The sequence below is a fragment of the Prionailurus bengalensis genome, chromosome A2 (assembly GCF_016509475.1).
Source record: "Prionailurus bengalensis isolate Pbe53 chromosome A2, Fcat_Pben_1.1_paternal_pri, whole genome shotgun sequence".
NCBI classification, from domain to species: domain Eukaryota; kingdom Metazoa; phylum Chordata; class Mammalia; order Carnivora; family Felidae; genus Prionailurus; species Prionailurus bengalensis.
Window position 1 is genome coordinate 130,743,017 of NC_057348.1, and position 16,427 is coordinate 130,759,443.

The following is a 16,427-nucleotide window of genomic DNA, read 5'->3' on the forward strand; positions in this document are numbered from 1 at the left end:
TTGGTCATTTCTATTTATGAAGAGCAAAAATATGTTACTGTACTTGATTTCATAATGAGGAAACCTATCACCCAAGTTTAAATTTCTTATACTGTAGTTGTCCAAAAATATTGATTATAATGTTGTAAATATACAAAGTACTTAATATACTAGACAAGTGAGTTTTGGATACAGTTTTGGGAGCTAATTCTTTTAGAATTCTGCTATATTTTAATTATTAAATGGGACCTAATCATTTTAGTTCTGTCACTGGGGTTGACAAAGCATGAGACCTTAGAGCTACTCTGAAAGGCCATTTGGTCTTTGAGACCAAAGCTAGTGGGAGTTCACGAGGAGTTCAGCATATGCCAGAAAAGCTGCCAACCTTGACCTTTGAGGGCAGTAACACATTTTATCTGCTATAGTCTTACATTTTAAAATAAAGATCTTTTCACACTAAAAGTGCTTCTTTTCTAGTAGAAGAAACATTTATGGGTTTGAGGTACAAAGTTCAAAATAACCAACCTAGATAGGGGGAGAGAGACAAAACTCACTTGTATATTTGGAAGCATGAAGATAGATGAAAGAATGTAGCAATGTCATTGGGTATATCACTGTAGAATAGTACTTAGCGCCTCATTGGGATTCTAGTTACTGATTTCTTTGGGTTTAGTGCAGAAAACAGTAATAAGAGGCTTCAGGGGTGGGGTAACCTGTACACTAGAGAAGAGCCCAGATCCGTGAAGGTGTTCTTCCCAAACCAGGGCTCTTCCTCCCCGACATTCTCAACAACTCCTGGGACATGTGATGTAGCTTCTTGTTGAAACCGTATTGTCTGGCCTATAGAGTCGCTGTAGCTGCGGCAAGCGTGAGTCCCATCTCTCAGTTCTGGTGCAGAGGAAAACTGCCTCGGAATCCAGAACTGGAGTTTGCTGTTGCCACCTTCTTGTACTCCCAAGTAGGTCAGAATCCTGGAAAAAATGATTACAAGTAGTTATCGCCCGTAAATTTTCAATTTCGTATATGTATACTATTTTTAAATAAAAATTTTTATTAAAATGATGTATATACATAGTTGAATGGTACCTCAGGGATTGTAAGGGGGAAAGTTAGCTCCCTGCTCCATCCTTTTCCATTTCACAGGGGCTGTTTCAGCCTTTGGTGTTTTTCCTAGGGCCTTGGTTTCAGGTTTCTAAGTAATATGCTTATACTGTTACTAGTTTACTATGTTTAGACATCTGACAGCTTCCTGTTTGGTAGATGATTTTTCCTTTTTCCTTTTTCCTTTTTTCTCATTCTGGTATTTTTCCATTAAATTGGCATCGTTCGATTATAGTGACCATATCTCTATGTTCATTCCTGAATGAGTTGTCTGTGCTTCCTTTCCATTCTCAACATTTTGTGTTGGTTTTACATTTACATCACATCACTAATTCTTCCGAAACAGTCCCAAATATGTAAAAACTTTTTAAGATCAATTTTTCACAGGGTCAAAGCCCAACCGTATACCTGTTTCAGTCTAAACTAATTTCTCTCTTATCCGTGTATATATACAACTGTTTCTGAGGCTTCATCATCCTGGGATTTGTTTTCCTCTCTAGGGTTGGAGTCCACGTTTTCTGGACCCTGTGTCTTTGTTCTCAGATTACTTGATAGAGAACACTTCCTTCAGTGAAGGAATGGGTGCCTAGAGGCTCAATTGCTTTGAGACTACCGCATGCCTGAAAGGTAATATGGCTTGGTATATAAAATTTTAGGTAGAAAATCAAATTCAGAATTTTGAAGACCTCGCTCTATTGTAATAAAACTGTTGTGATGTGCAATTTTTATTTCTTCATTTTGTTATTGGAGGCACTTTAGAGTTGTAAAATTCAGCAATAACTGCTTTGGTGGGCCCTGACCCTGCCCAGCCTCCCTCACCTACCCTCTGCCCACCCCCCACCCCCCCCAAAACCCACACATACACACTTGGTCCTGGAACTCCATGAAATAACTAGAACCGCTGAATTGAGCCTCTGGCTTTACTTCTTAAATCATTTATTGGGGGGGGGGGTAGATTTCTATAACGCAGTTTTTCAATCTTTATGAAATCACCTGCCTGGATTTAGCTCCATACTTCATTCTTGCCTCCAATTCCTAAGCCTGCCTGAGTTCTGCCGTTCTACACATGCGGGTAACTACCACTCTTTTCCGTATTCAATACATTTGTTGGAATCTTGTTCAGTATTATTTCTTCCAATTTTCATTCTGTGGTTTTCTAATTTTAATTCCTATTCTGCCTTTTTAATGGGGTTTTAGGAGGAAGAAGAGAGAAATGAGTTAATCTGTATATTAAATTTATGGATGGGTACATCTTCATGAAATTTATGGATAGTTACTAGACAAGGATTACTGGGGCTTCAATGTATAAAAATAATTGAGTTTTCTCAAAAGTAGCAAAATGGTATATGATAGTTCATATCATATGAACCAGTTCATTCCTTGGTTCTTGATTGATTCTTGCTGGTTTAAAGGAATTTAAAATGGTCCCTGCCTACTCAGTTCTTAATGTTTTGAGGCTCAAGCATTAATTTTGAAGCAACCAGCATCCATGATTCAAGGCTGTGATGGCATTTACTGAATTTCCTGGGAGTTGAATCTAGATATGGTAAAATAAAGTGAAATAAAAATCAAGAAATACTTAAAAGTGCCCCCAGATTATTTCAGGTGAGAATACCTATTTTCTTCTTATGACTGAACTCTTCTTGATGTGATCTTTCAAGTACGTAATAAATAAAATGAGGTATGTATGTCATCTTTCTTTGCTTTCACGTGCTTCTCCAGAAGTCTAATTAATTGCAAGCCATAAGAACTTTTCATCCCTTTCCCTGGTGTAAAATATGGTTGAATTCAGACTTTGGGGTAAGGAATTGCTTAGGCTACATTTTCCTCATCCCTGAAGGGGGACTGATAGGGTTGTAAGGTTACAGGAGTGAGAAAAACATACATAGTACATATTCAAAATGAGGCTGCTGTTTCTTCAGACGTTTGATGGTTCGAGACTGATCAGGTAGCTAGGAGATTTATAAACAGGCTGATAATATAACAGCAAACAAACATTTTCATTTTTCAAGAAATTTGGCATAGCTTTTTAATGTATAATGTACCTCTGAGGAGACAGTTACTAGTTATATTGCTTCCTCCGTGAACTGGTCCCCTGGTACAGATGAAGTTTAAGGAAATGGCATTCCTTTCCCCTAAATGTAGACCGAGGTCCATGCTAAATATAAATAAAGAAAGTTCCGTGAAGCAAACATTCTGATTGACGTACAAACTGTTTCAAAGATCCATAGATGTGTCCATCTAGATGTGCAATGGAAGGTAGGTTTGGAAAGGACTGCGTATCTGATTACTGCCCAGCCCTTAGTGTCCTGCCAGGATAGTTTGTCCCTGTAGCCTGCGAATGGGACTCAGAGGATGGCCGTCCTCACTGTAGCTCCTCTCATGTACACCAGAGGGCAGACGCTCCTTGGCGTGCCTGTGAGGGAACCCCAAGAGAGAAAGTCTGGCATTTCTGAGAAAGCGGATGCATAACAACTCAGAATAAATAAAGGCTTTGAGTAGAAAGGGAAGTTGATGAGACACAGTGCTTCTCTCTTCTGCAGCGGGTCTGTAGCCATACAATCTCCCACTCGCAATCTTTTCTTGTAGCTTCTGGAAGCACTCGGAGTTCTCTGACGTGCCATCATCCCAGTTAGTATCACAACCTTTCTCTGTCGCTCTTTATTGCAGTCCTCTGGTTGGTCTGGAGTCCTGTCAGAATGGCAGCTCCGGTCCGCTACTGGATATTTATATATGGGAGCATACCGTGGCAGAAGTGCTAGAAATGTGTCCGCTTACCCGGTCCCATCAGCCAAATAAGGACATTAACTTCGGTCCAATAACAACCTCAACAGTTACCAATTGAATCAAGGCATGGTGGCTTTTTCTTTTTAAAGCATAGTTTCAGTAATATAGTCACTAAAAACCTTAGACATTGCATAAAAAGTATTTGGAAATCTTACACTGCTTGGCTAAATTAACACTAAATATAGACCGACATCATGCCGGGGTTTATGGGCCTTGTAGGAGCACCCGTTCGCTGAAGGAAGGCAAAGACAGGACTACAGAATTCATAGAAAGTTTTACTGTAGTTGCTTCTGAATAGTATTTTTTTTTTCTTTCTTTTCTTTTCTGGTAACCTAGCAGTCAAAGCTCACATTTTTTGTAAGTAATTTGCATGCTATTACTCTACCGACACCGAATTATGATTCTTGAGGCTGGGATGTTTTTTGTTGCATGTGCTCTGTGCTTTAAACTTTTGATAGAAATGATTTAGACTTGATTTAAAAAATTAATTCCTGAATGTGAAGAGGCACTGACTCTGAAATGGAATTAAAGAACAAATTACCATGACTCACTCAATAAAGCTTCCTATTAGCTTTGAATTAAACCCTATTATAACAATTTGGATTTTGGGGCAAGCAATACCGGTGTGTCATTTCTGTGCTTTGATATCGAGCACCCAGGGGAAAAAATAAAGAGCAAAGCAATTTTTCATAGACAACTATTTTGTCGGAATATTTATTCGTAGCTGGTTAAAGAATTCTTAAATGATAAAAAGAGCTGTGAGCATGATCTAAGCTGGAGGAAAATGAAATTACTTACGTGTTTCAGTGCAAGGGATTAGAAAAGGCCCCGTTAAAAGGATACTGCTTTGGTCAATCTTAGAATAGTGAGCAAATTTGCACACCAGAGTTAGGGAGGAGGGTTGAGCTACTGTGATGCAGAATTTAGTAACACTTTGGCTTCTCCAGCCCTGCTGGTTGTTCCCAGGTGCCCTTATATGGAGATGCCAGAGATAGCAACAACTGGTGTCAACAACAGTGGGTCCTGGCTTCAGGGCCATGTGATCCTGGATCCATTTACTCACGGAGTCATTTATAGGCTCTTGGTGGCCATGAACCACAGACACCCAATCCCATTTTCTTTGCTAGTTATTTTTCATTTGCATGTTGTAGTTCATTTAAAAGTACATGAAAATGGCACCTATTTATATTATGACTTTACCCTGAGGAAGAAATTTACTTTCAGGGCACGTCATAGCTGACTCTAAGTTGTTGCCTCAGTGATTTTGGATTTGTTGTTGCACTGAATCACCTTTTTCAGTGAGTAGCAAGGCTAATCATTTGGAGATTGAATTAGCTGTGTTGCTCCTAGGTTAGTGTTTGTGGCTATGATTTTCTAGTTGTTCCTCCACTTTGTAACCATTGATTAAGCTCCAGTATGAGATTTGAGCAATAGCAATTCCATTCCTAAAGGGGAAGCTAAGGCTTAAGGACATTGAGTCAGAGATCCAAAAATGAACCACGTGCCAGTCACCACACCTAAAATAGAAGCCATGGCTGGAATGATGATTCTATGATGTGACATACAAACCTTTATTGCTCATCAAATATTAGTACTCGGGATAATAAAGTATAAGAGATGATAAAATACAAAGCATTTCTGGAAGAGTAGAATCTGTGACCATGCATCAGTCATTACTTATGATTTTATCTGTGAAAGGATAAGACTTGATTGATCTCTAAGACTCCTTTATTTTATATGCTGCTGCTTTTTAAAAAATGATCACTTCATGTCATTCCCTTAGGACTATTCCATGAAGTATATTTGGAATTCAGTAATATCAATATCAATGCTTCAGTGATGTCTAATCTAAAATACTCTGAGAATTACATATTTTTGTTAATTAAAATTTCAGGATGCCTGGAACACCTTGTTTAGTTATTAGCTTTGACTGATAAAAGGTTTAATTAGCCCATGTTTTTCTTAGGGTTTCAGGAGCATATTTTTTACAAGTACTAGTGGGTTTTAGGTATGACTGGGGAATTCCTGGTTTTTAATGTTTCAGGATGCAGTTTACCCTGTTTAGTAAATGGCTGATCCTTTTTCACATCTGTTGGTGTTCGCAACTTTTTTTTTTCTGAATTTGTTTTCTCCTAACTCTATCTTTCTTCATTTTGCAACTGCTATTAAAGATTTTTAATGTTAACAGGAAGTAAACAGTGTGTTGCTTCATATAAATGAAGGCACAAAGTTTATTGACTTTACCAGAGTCCAGATAGATATCACATGAGGATTTTTACCCTCAGTTTCTTTCTCTCATTGCATTTATTATTAACTGCCTCAAATTCTTTTGTAAATGATGAGCTTCAAATCGTAAATAAAATATTTTAGTTGTTCCAACTTAACGTAAGTCATGGCTTACACATTTGACACTGAGTATTTGAAGAATAGGATTGGTGCCCACCCTGAGGAGTTCTAAGTCAACCAGGCAAGTCAAAGATGTAAGCAGTAAATGTTATAAAATAGCATGTGTGTTCTGATGGAAGAAGGTACCGCATCCAGCAAAAGCACAAAGGAAAGGCAGGTTGATTCTTCAAGAGATGAGGTTTGAGCCAAGTCTTGAAAGAGGGTTAGGGAGGCACCTGCGTGGCTCAGTTGGTTAAGTGTCTGTCTGACCTCAGCTCAGGTCATGATCTCGCGGTCCATGAGTTCGAGCTCTGCATCAGGGTCTGTGCTGACAGCTTGAAGTCTGGAGCCTGCTTTGGATTCTGTGTCTCCCTCTCTCTCTGCCTCTCCCCCACTCAGGCTCTGTCTCTCAAAAATGAATAAGCATTAAAAAATAAAAGAAGAAGAAGGTGAGGGAGAGATGTGGAGAGGAAAGGGAAGACACAGTGAACTCTGAAGCAAGAGGTCTGCTTCCGGCTAGCTCTGCCTCTAAGTAAATGTATGGTGTTGGGCATTCACCAGCTGAGCATCCATTCCTCCTCTGTGCGAAGGAGGGGGCCAGACTAGAGCGTGTCTACAGTCCCTTTCACATCAAAAAGTCCCTATGTCACCATTGGACTCATTTTATGAAGAGAGATCACCATGAAAGAGACAGTTTTGATGGTAATTTGAATTTGTCTTCCTAGAGCCCTTTATTTCATGTAATTAAAAGGGCACACGTTCTCTGTTGTGCTAGAAGAGACCTAATAAAACAGACTTTATAAATAAACCCATTCAGGCTTTTCAGGTTTGCTGGAAGTGCTGTCATCAGAGAATATTACCTTAAATGTCAACCTCAGTTTTAAAATTCTTTACTATGGAAGTGGCCTCAATCTAAGGAAATTCAGAGGAAAGAGCCCTCAGACGTCCCAGAGTTTAGCCTCCAACCCGCTGCACGGTTCCTCTTTATAGCACCCTAGCCTGCGAAGATTTTTCTCTTGAGGACGCCCTGCCAGCATCTAATGGCTAAAGAATACATGTAAGGTGGAGACTCATATATACCATGTTGAGCGAGAATGTAAAAATTGCAGTTATGTTTTAAAGCCTCATGCAATTAGGATGGTTTGTGGTAATATTCTCTTGCCCTCTCACAATCTGTCTTTGGGCCACAGGCCGACTAGCTTAGTTTTACCTTTCCATATGTTTATACATAGTTTTCTTGTCCAAAGGATTTGAGGCATCTCACCAGAATATAAACAATGTGATAAAAGAAAACTATTTTATTTTTTCAATGTTTATTCATTTTTTGAAAGAGAGAAAGACAGAGACAGAGAACAAGTGGGGGAGAGGCAGAGAGAGAGGGAGACACAGAATCTGAAGCAGGCTCCAGGCTCTGAGCTGTCAATACAGAGCCCGACACGGGCCTGGAACCCATGAACTGTGAGATCATGACCTGAGCTGAAGTCGGATGTTTAACTGACTGAGCCACCCACGTGCCCCTAATTTTGTAATTTATTTTAAAATAGTTTTCTTGGGGCGCCTGGGTGGCTCAGTCGGTTGGGCGGCCGACTTTGGCTCAGGTCATGATCTCATGGTCCGTGAGTTCAAGCCCCGCGTCGGGCTCTGTGCTGACAGCTCAGAGCCTGGAGCCTGTTTTGGATTCTGTGTCTCCCTCTCTCTGACCCTCCCCCGTACATGCTCTGTCTCTCTCTGTCACAGAAATAAATAAACGTTTTAAAAAAAAAAAAAGTTTTCTTGCGGCACCTCAGTGAGCTTGGGCAGCTCAATCAGTTAAGCAACCTACTTCAGCCGGAGTCACGATTTCATGGTTTCACTCTTCATGAGTTTGAGCCCCGAATCGGGCTCCACCCTGTCCGCACAGAGCTTTCTTAGGATTCTCTCTCTCCATTCTCTGCCCCTCTCCAACTCATGCTCATGTGCTCTCTCTCTCTCTCTCTCTCAAAATGAATAAATAAAAACTTAAAAAAATTAATGAAATAAAATAAATTACAAAATTAAAAAGCAGGCTCAGGGAAAATAGCGAGAATTAAGAAATCTGAGGAGAAGGAAAGAGGATATTCAGATAAGCAGGGTATAAAGGGCTCAAATTGAGTGTCACAATTGAGTCTGAGCTTCCTGGCAAGCCAAGCAAAAAGAATAGGTACAATAGGTTGTCCCCAAAGGGAAATATTTTCTTCTGGACAAGCACAGCTTTTCTAGACCTTCAGCTGGAAATAATGCATGTGGGTGGTTCTTTCCGTGCCTGTCCAGCTTCCTGTGTCCTCTGATTGTTGTGCAGTGAGGCTCCCAGAGCCGGCCTTCTGTTTAGTGTCAGTGTTTTCTTCCAGGAACTATGAATCATTCCCAGGACACCAGCTCTCGAAGCATGCCTGAAGATCGAAAGCTTTATATTGTGGATTCCATAAATGACTTAAACAGACTGACCCTCTGTCCTGCTGGCTCACAGCATCTGCTCCGTATGTGTGCCTCCCAGGCTTTCTGGCTCTTCCTGGTTTCTGGGCCCCCTAAAAATAGTAAAGGCTAGTCTGGACCTGTGGGTGTGGTGGGTGGCAGGGTGGGCATTAGGAACAGCTCAGTGCTGGAAATGCTTTTTATTATTAGTCAACTTTTGTGTTACTTCTCTTAATATTTGACAGGCTTATGGGCTTTCTTGGGTCCTAAGCAAGATTTGGAATGTGTCTTCAAGAGTTCTGAGAAGTTTCTGTGGAGTGTTTCTCCCTGGAAAGGGCAGGGAAACTGCAGTGCTGGTCTTCCAAGAGGTTTGCTCATCCCTCTTGGCTGCTGTCGTGCCTTCCAGAGACCACGGCCAGGTCATGGTGGTGCCCACTTTCCTGGAGAAGTCTTACTTTGTAGTGCATTGCTGAGAAAATACTCCACACATTCATCCAGATTTCAAGAAGTCATTAAATTTTGGGGGGGCGTGAAGTCAACTTCATTTTCTACTTAAAAATCACAAATGGTCCCAATTAAGGGGTTAAAAAAGGAGGAGAAAACAAAAATCCTCTAAATACTAAATGTGTACTTTGTTCCCTAAATATTGTGAATGAGATCTCTCAGATCATTCTGAGCCCCATTTTTCCAGCTTCAACTCTGACTTTCAAACACAGGCCTTAATTTTCTACTAGTCGTTTGTTCCATTCCCATTCTAAACTCAGGTAATTCCAAATTTATATCTATTATTCCCCTTCTAAATCCTAACTGAGGTCTTGCTTTTTTCTTCATTATAATGGGTTCAGACTTTCACCTGCTTCTACTGCAGTCAAGTCTCCACAGGAATAGGTATTTGGGTACCAGCTTATGCCATTGCTTTGATTAGGAAGCAAAAGTTGTTGCGGGGTGATGCATGATGTATTTACACGGCCCAGGACCTAAGCCACCCACCTAGCTATTATCAAGTAGCACAGTGTGTGGGACCGATGCAAAGCAGGAGAGAATGCAGAAAGGAAGTTAATGGTCTCCATGACCCCAAGTTCCTATAGTGCTTATTTAATTTAATTTGGGTGTTCCTGGGCAAACAGGCCTTACAAAATGATGGCCAAATGCAGACACTTCATGCTTTAGCTGCTTTATAAGCATAGTTGCAGTCTCAGTGTAACTGCACAACATTTAAAAGAACCTTGTTTGCCAAGCAGGTTCATCCCAAAGACAGCTCTGAGAAACCCAGATACATCGGGGCCATTTTTCTATTTAAATGGATGTCAGCTTAACTTACTCCTATGGTGAAAGGCATTTCTGGGAGATACCCTAGAGCATTCAGCCTTCCACTCAGCATAGGTGTCCCAGCCAGCTGTATTTTACTCCCCTGTCACTTCAGAAAGAGAGCAATACAGTCTCCATCACTCTGAAAGCTTAACACACATATCTTCTCCCACCCATCCAAAGAAAACCCACGTCCTGCCTCTTCAGTATTAACACCATCTTCAAAGAACTTTCCAAGGAGAGTGCTAAACCCTGCTTATTTTTTTGACTACCAAGGATGAAGAAGGTAAAAAATTCACAAAGAGCACCAAAGACATAAGTCCAAAGACATTCCTATGACATAAGTCACTTTCCAGGGTGATCACGGGGAAAAACAGGTGTATCCCTTACTCGGGTCTTTAATAGTGGGGGACTTTTCAGTTCTGCTGGCAAGGTGGATCCTGAGGAGTTTTTGTCATAGGTATTTTTGTTTGTTTCATGTTAGCTCTCCAGGAGAAAATCCCAGACGTTGGCACTAACTCAGGAAACGGAAGTCACAGTCTATTTTTTATGGGGTTGATAATTGTGCTGATTGTCAGTCTGGCACTGGTTTCCTTCGTGATCTTTCTAATAGGTAAGTACCACTGACACGTTCTCGTTTCTTAAATGCTCTTACTTTGTTGCTGGTTGTTTAACTTTGCTCCTGTGAGGAGTCCATGCTTTTTGGCAATCACTGCTACACTGGAAAGACAGACGGCAAGTGCCTGACCCTGTGATTCTGGGGACGTAAGCCCACAGTGCCACAAGTTCACGAACAAGGACATTAAATATTTCTATAACTTTCTTTTCTTTTCTTTTTTTTTTTAAGTTTATTTATTTATTTTTAGAGAGTGAGAGTGAGAGAGCTGGGCAAATGCAAGCACATTAGTGGGGGAGGGGCAGAGAGAGAGGGAGAGATAGGATCCCAGGCTGACAAAGCAGAGCCTGACACGAGATCACCACCTAGGCCAAAATCAAGGGTCAGATGCTGAACTGACTGAGCCACCCAGGTGTCTCTATAACTTTTCTTTCTTACTTGGGAGTCCCTGGCTGTCAAATGTTGATTCTAGTTTTTCTTAATCCAGTACATAATTGCTCCATTAATTCAGGTCTCTACCATAGAGTCACATTCAGGTTTCAAACTCCTTCCCAGGTTTTCTCACTTCCCAGAAATCTATTGGAAGCACTGAGGGCTTGTGCAAGGTCCCAGAGGCTGTGTTGGGGAGGTGATGAGGCCGCTTCTTTCCTGTTTGACACTCCCCCGGGCTGTATGACGACCTGCCCTCCCTGCTCTCAGCCTGGGCCTGACCTCTGCCATTGAGTGGTGGCTGCGCTGTCCCACATGGCGAGACCCCCCCAGGCCTCAGGGCCACTCTCCTCTATGCCTTGGCAGGGGCAGGGTGCTGTCCTTTCCTTCTGTGGGTTGCCCTCTCCCCTCAAGCCCATCAGTTCTCTCTCTCAGCTAACCTCTGTGGGCCATTATCTGGATTTATTTCAGCTTCCTGCTGCCCTGAACCATACCTTTTCCCCTGGGTCCTGAGAACCATCATTTATTTCTTCTGCCCTTTCCTGCTTTGCAGGCCCTGTAGCCTTCAAAAATCTTCAATGAGAAGTGGAGCCCATGTCTTTGGAAGGCCTTTAATTTAAATTCATTCAGGATTAAAGGAGGTAGTAGTGGTGATGATGGGGGGAGACAGGTGGGCAGGGGGTGTGGCTCTTTTACAGCCTCAGACCACTTCTCTTCCCCAAACTTCCCTAAACCTGGGGTCAGGGCAGGTGAGGAGGTGGGATATTTAACTGCTTCTCTCTGGCCCAGTCCATGCCCTCTCCAATTTAAAAGCTTCAATGGGAACTATCCTTACAATAATGGTGCCCTTGTCTCTGACTGTCCATTGGATGTGGGTTGTTCCTGAATCTTCAGGGCCAGAAAAAGCCCATGCATTACTCTGAATTCTGAAATGTTATACCAACAAAAATTAATGCTCCAAATATCATTCTGCCACACCCATCTGGGGTAATGACTGAGTTAAACTAGCAGGAAATTTTAGATATCCCTATCGGCAGGAGAGCCACCCAAAGGAACTTCTCTCTTCTGTGGAGTGACGGGTAATGAGGTTAAAGGTAATGATGATAAGAAGTGCTATATATCGAGCACTCATTTTCCCAGGCACTGTGCTAAGTAACACTTGGTGTCTGTTTGCTCACAACCTCGTAACAACTCTAGGTCGTACAATCTACTATTATTCTGGTTTTACCGATGCTGACACTGAGGCTTCGGTTAATCACCGTGCCTGAGGTCCACAACTAATAAGTGCCGAATCAGGGCCCAAAGACACTCCTGCCTGACTTCAAAGAGCATGCACTTTATTACTGTCATTATACCCCTCTTGTATAAATATGATTTATGTTATATTTGCTGCTGGTGTTTTATGTTGAGAGCAAAGTCATACGAAGAAAGAGAAAGAAGATATGAACAAAGAAGAATGTCTTTTTTTTAATTTTTATTTTTTAACGTTTTATTTATTTTTGAGACAGGGAGAGACAGAGCATGAACAGGGGAGGGTCAGAGAGAGGGCGACACAGAATCTGAAACAGGCTCCAGGGTCTGAGCTGTCAGCACAGAGCCCGACGCGGGGCTCGAACTCACGGACCGTGAGATCATGACCTGAGCTGAAGTCGGCCGCTCAACCGACTGAGCCACCCAGGCGCCCCAAGAAGAATGTCTTTCTTTGGGCTATTGCTCTGTGCCAGATACATAAATTCATTATCTTACATCTTTACCTCTTAAGATAGTATTTAGTATTTCTATTTTATTGACGCGAGACTAAGACCTAGAAATGTACCTCTCCATGTGTACCCTGCTAATCAGAGGCAGAACCAAGATTCAAACCCTGACCTGTCTGGCTCCAAAGCTTCCCTGCCCTCCATTGCCTATGTTGAAGAAATAAAACAAGGACTTCCTGTGGTTTTCAGACAAACCTTAACTCAACCTCAGAGTGGAGTTGGCACAGGCCTCTGCAAATGAACTTGGCCTGTGCTCATCTTTAACAAAGAAACCATTTTGCTCTCAGTGGGATTTAGTGCAAATTTGTAGTCTTTTCACTGACGTGAAAGAACCTGTATTCTTTATAACTGGTATTTTTATTTAAGAGGGAAAAGACTTATTTTATACTTGATTACATTCTTATTAAACCATTGGACCTTATGTTTTTGTCATAATCTCTGTCCTAAAAAGGAATAATGGGCTACAAGAGTAGATTACTATATATGCCTCTGGTAACAAATTCTAGTGGCCAAGCAGTCTATTCCAGAGAATACTAGGTTCCTGGGATGTTGTTGCCTGAGGGAAGAAGGATTCTATGGTCAAAGGAGTTTGATAATTGCTGAGTTAGATAATGCTCAAATTGTTTTTTTTTTTTTTTTTTTTTTTTTTTTTTTACTTCTTGTGAGTTTCCAAGAGGCAGATCAGTGCAAACTTTTTCTCTAACATTTTTGCACGTGGAACTCTTTTTCTTTTTTGGAATTTAATTTGGAATCAGTGTGTCGTGGAACACACTCAAGCCAGCCCGGCTGCTGCTTCCTTCTCTGTTTGACTTATGTTCTACTAGGAGTTTCCCAAGAGGGGAAAGGATATTATGTGTTATGAATTTACTTCAGTTTCACATTTTTCCCCAGAAGCAAGTGATTTTTCTGCCTGGCTCTGTAGTTAATCTCAATTAAGATCCTTCCTTCATGTCTTAGACCATAATTCATCCAGCATAGTTTTGCAGACATGGGGAAGAAGCAGCTTCTGGGCAACCATTTGTCCCAAGCCTGGAAGGGGAAGCTCTTCTATCTAGTTTACTTTCCCACATCAGTTTATCCACTAAGCCTCGTGGCATGCTACCAGCAACATTAGTTGGGGAAAAAAAACTTGCTTAAAATGGAAATAATAAGAAGCTCAAATATTAAGTATGGACTTTTTTGCTGCATTTCCTGGAAATTTTAACCTCTGATGAGTATGGAGTAACCTCCATAGCTTATTTTATTGCCAAGGGTTCTGTTTATTTTGAAAATACAGTCTCTGTTCTTAGGATGGTCCGAGGGGAATTACTATATGTTCATTTATGGGCTGGTAATTCAGAACCAGCAGAGCTATGTAAAAATAGGCTGAAACCCAGAAAACCTCATTTCCCAATGAGGAGCCAAAAACCTCTGGAGAAGAGCGCTCTAAGAAGACGATGTAACAATCACTTCTCTGATAAGCTCCCAATGAGACTAGCTGGTGGTTTCCTTTGGTGGCTCACAGTGAAGTTTCTCAGTCAAAATCTGTGTGGAGCTGCCAAAGGTAGTCGAGGCTGGGCCCAATAAATTGTAAAAGTAATGCACGTTGGTAGACAGCTTTAGTCTTCGGCGATTTCTCTCCCGGGCTTGTGGGCTGCGTGGGTTATTGGAGCAGGGGACTTGCCAAGGGGGCCTTTCAGCACTTGGCTAAGCACCAACACAAGGCACTAGCGGGTCCCGACGGAACACACTGGCTATCAATGTAACACAGTCTGTTTTCTGTTTTGAAGTTCAAACTGGAAACAAGATGGATGATGTGTCGAGAAGACTAACAGCTGAGGGAAAGGACATAGACGATCTTAAGAAAATCAACAGCATGATCGTAAAGCGACTCAATCAACTGGACGCTGAACAAAACTAAAGAAATGAGCATCTAAAAGCAGCCGCCAAGTCGGTTAAACGTCCGACTTCAGCCAGGTCACGATCTCGCGGTCCGTGAGTTCGAGCCCCGCGTCGGGCTCTGGGCTGATGGCTCAGAGCCTGGAGCCTGTTTCTGATTCTGTGTCTCCCTCTCTCTCTGCCCCTCCCCCGTTCATGCTCTGTCTCTCTCTGTCCCCCAAAAAATAAATAAACGTTGAAAAAAAAATTAATTAAAAGCAGCCGCCAGCACCTGAGCATGGCACTTTATTGGGTGTGCACGGGCTTATGAACTGAGCATGCGCATTTCTGCAGGCAACAGACCATCTGGTTAGTGATCCCAACCCTGGGGCCAAGTTAATGCTGTAGGGTTGGGAGCGACTCCAAGGCAAAGGGGTTTGGGGATAGCAACCAGAAAAAGGGCTCGTTGTATGCTGTGTCCTTCTGCTTTATTGGGGTTAAGGGTGGCTGTTATGGAGGAGAACCAATAGTAAGCCAGAGAATTTGGCTCTGTACATACAACTTCTCTTACAAAAGGAGCTTTCATCACCAGAACAAGTTCCCTGTGCCAGTGAGGTTCATGGTGCCTCGTGCATCTTTATGAATTCCTGTGACAGCCTCATGGTTTCATTGAAGTATTTGTTTTCAAGGGAACCAGGTGTTAACTCTTTTCAATAAAAGAAAATTTGCTCAGGTGATTAAACTTTGACTCTTATTTCCCCAGGGACAGGGGGGTGGGTGGATTTCAGAGCTAGTTGCCTTCTGGTATTTGCTAGCAGTAGTCATATGTGTAATGGTATGGTGGGGGTCAAAAGAGAGAGACTAATGTATTCAACTAATGTTTATTGAGCTCTTACTGTGTGCAAACCATCTACTTTAGAAGAACTTCTGTTCAATTTGGGAACAAACAGAATGTATTGTTATATATAAATTATATAAGCTTAGTTGGCTTCCTTTCTCATGAAAAAAAAAAAATTCCTTCAATGTTCTGCTGATTAATTTTGAAGAAACCTGATAGGTTTGTGGTCGTTACTAAACTATAGTAGGAAATTGTATATTTGGAATATTTGGAACCTGCTGTTTTAGCACAAAAGGTAATGTATACAGTTTATGATCTAAGACATGGCGTGATATAAATAAGCTTAAAAAAGTAAATGAATCTTGGGACCCCTGGGTGGCTCAGTAAGTTAAGCATCTGACTCTTGATTCTGGAGGTCAAAATGACCTCAGGACGTGATTCCAGGGTTTTGAGATCAAGCCCTGTGTTGGACTCTTCATTGAGCATGGAGTCTGTTTGGGATTTTCACTCTCTCTCTCTCTAATAATAATAATAATAATAATAATAATAAATAATTGACCACAAAAATCACAGTGTTAGAAAATCTTTTATATAATACAAATATATTGCACAAGTTTATTGATGAATGTATTGTGATTCTGTCATTTTGGGTTGGTCAAAGACCTACCAATTGACCCCCAAGTTAAAAACATACACATACATACATTTTGTAACACTAAATAATCAAATAACACAAGACATTTTACTTACACATTTTTGCACTCAAAAACGTTTGTCCTGGATACTCACTTTCTTAAATTGATAAATACTATATAGGCTATGTTAATAATCTAAAATTTGTGTTCACTGGGAAATCCTTATTGAATTGTTGATGGGTTGTAGCAAAATAATTTATCAGGATTTGTTGTAACATTATTGCAGAAATGACAGACGAAGTGAA

General features: G+C 41.2%; 1 protein-coding gene across 1 annotated transcript; it reads left to right on the forward strand.

Annotated features, from left to right (window-relative positions):
* The first annotated feature begins 100 nt into the window (after window positions 1–100).
* Window positions 101–15,391, forward strand: LSMEM1 (leucine rich single-pass membrane protein 1). Its single transcript, XM_043589295.1, has 5 exons — window positions 101–4,224; window positions 8,619–8,747; window positions 10,475–10,603; window positions 14,562–14,721; window positions 14,939–15,391. Exons 2-4 carry the CDS (start codon window positions 8,624–8,626, stop codon window positions 14,690–14,692), a joined length of 384 nt encoding a protein of 127 aa, XP_043445230.1. The 5' UTR covers window positions 101–4,224; window positions 8,619–8,623; the 3' UTR covers window positions 14,693–14,721; window positions 14,939–15,391.
* Window positions 15,392–16,427: the final 1,036 nt, after the last annotated feature.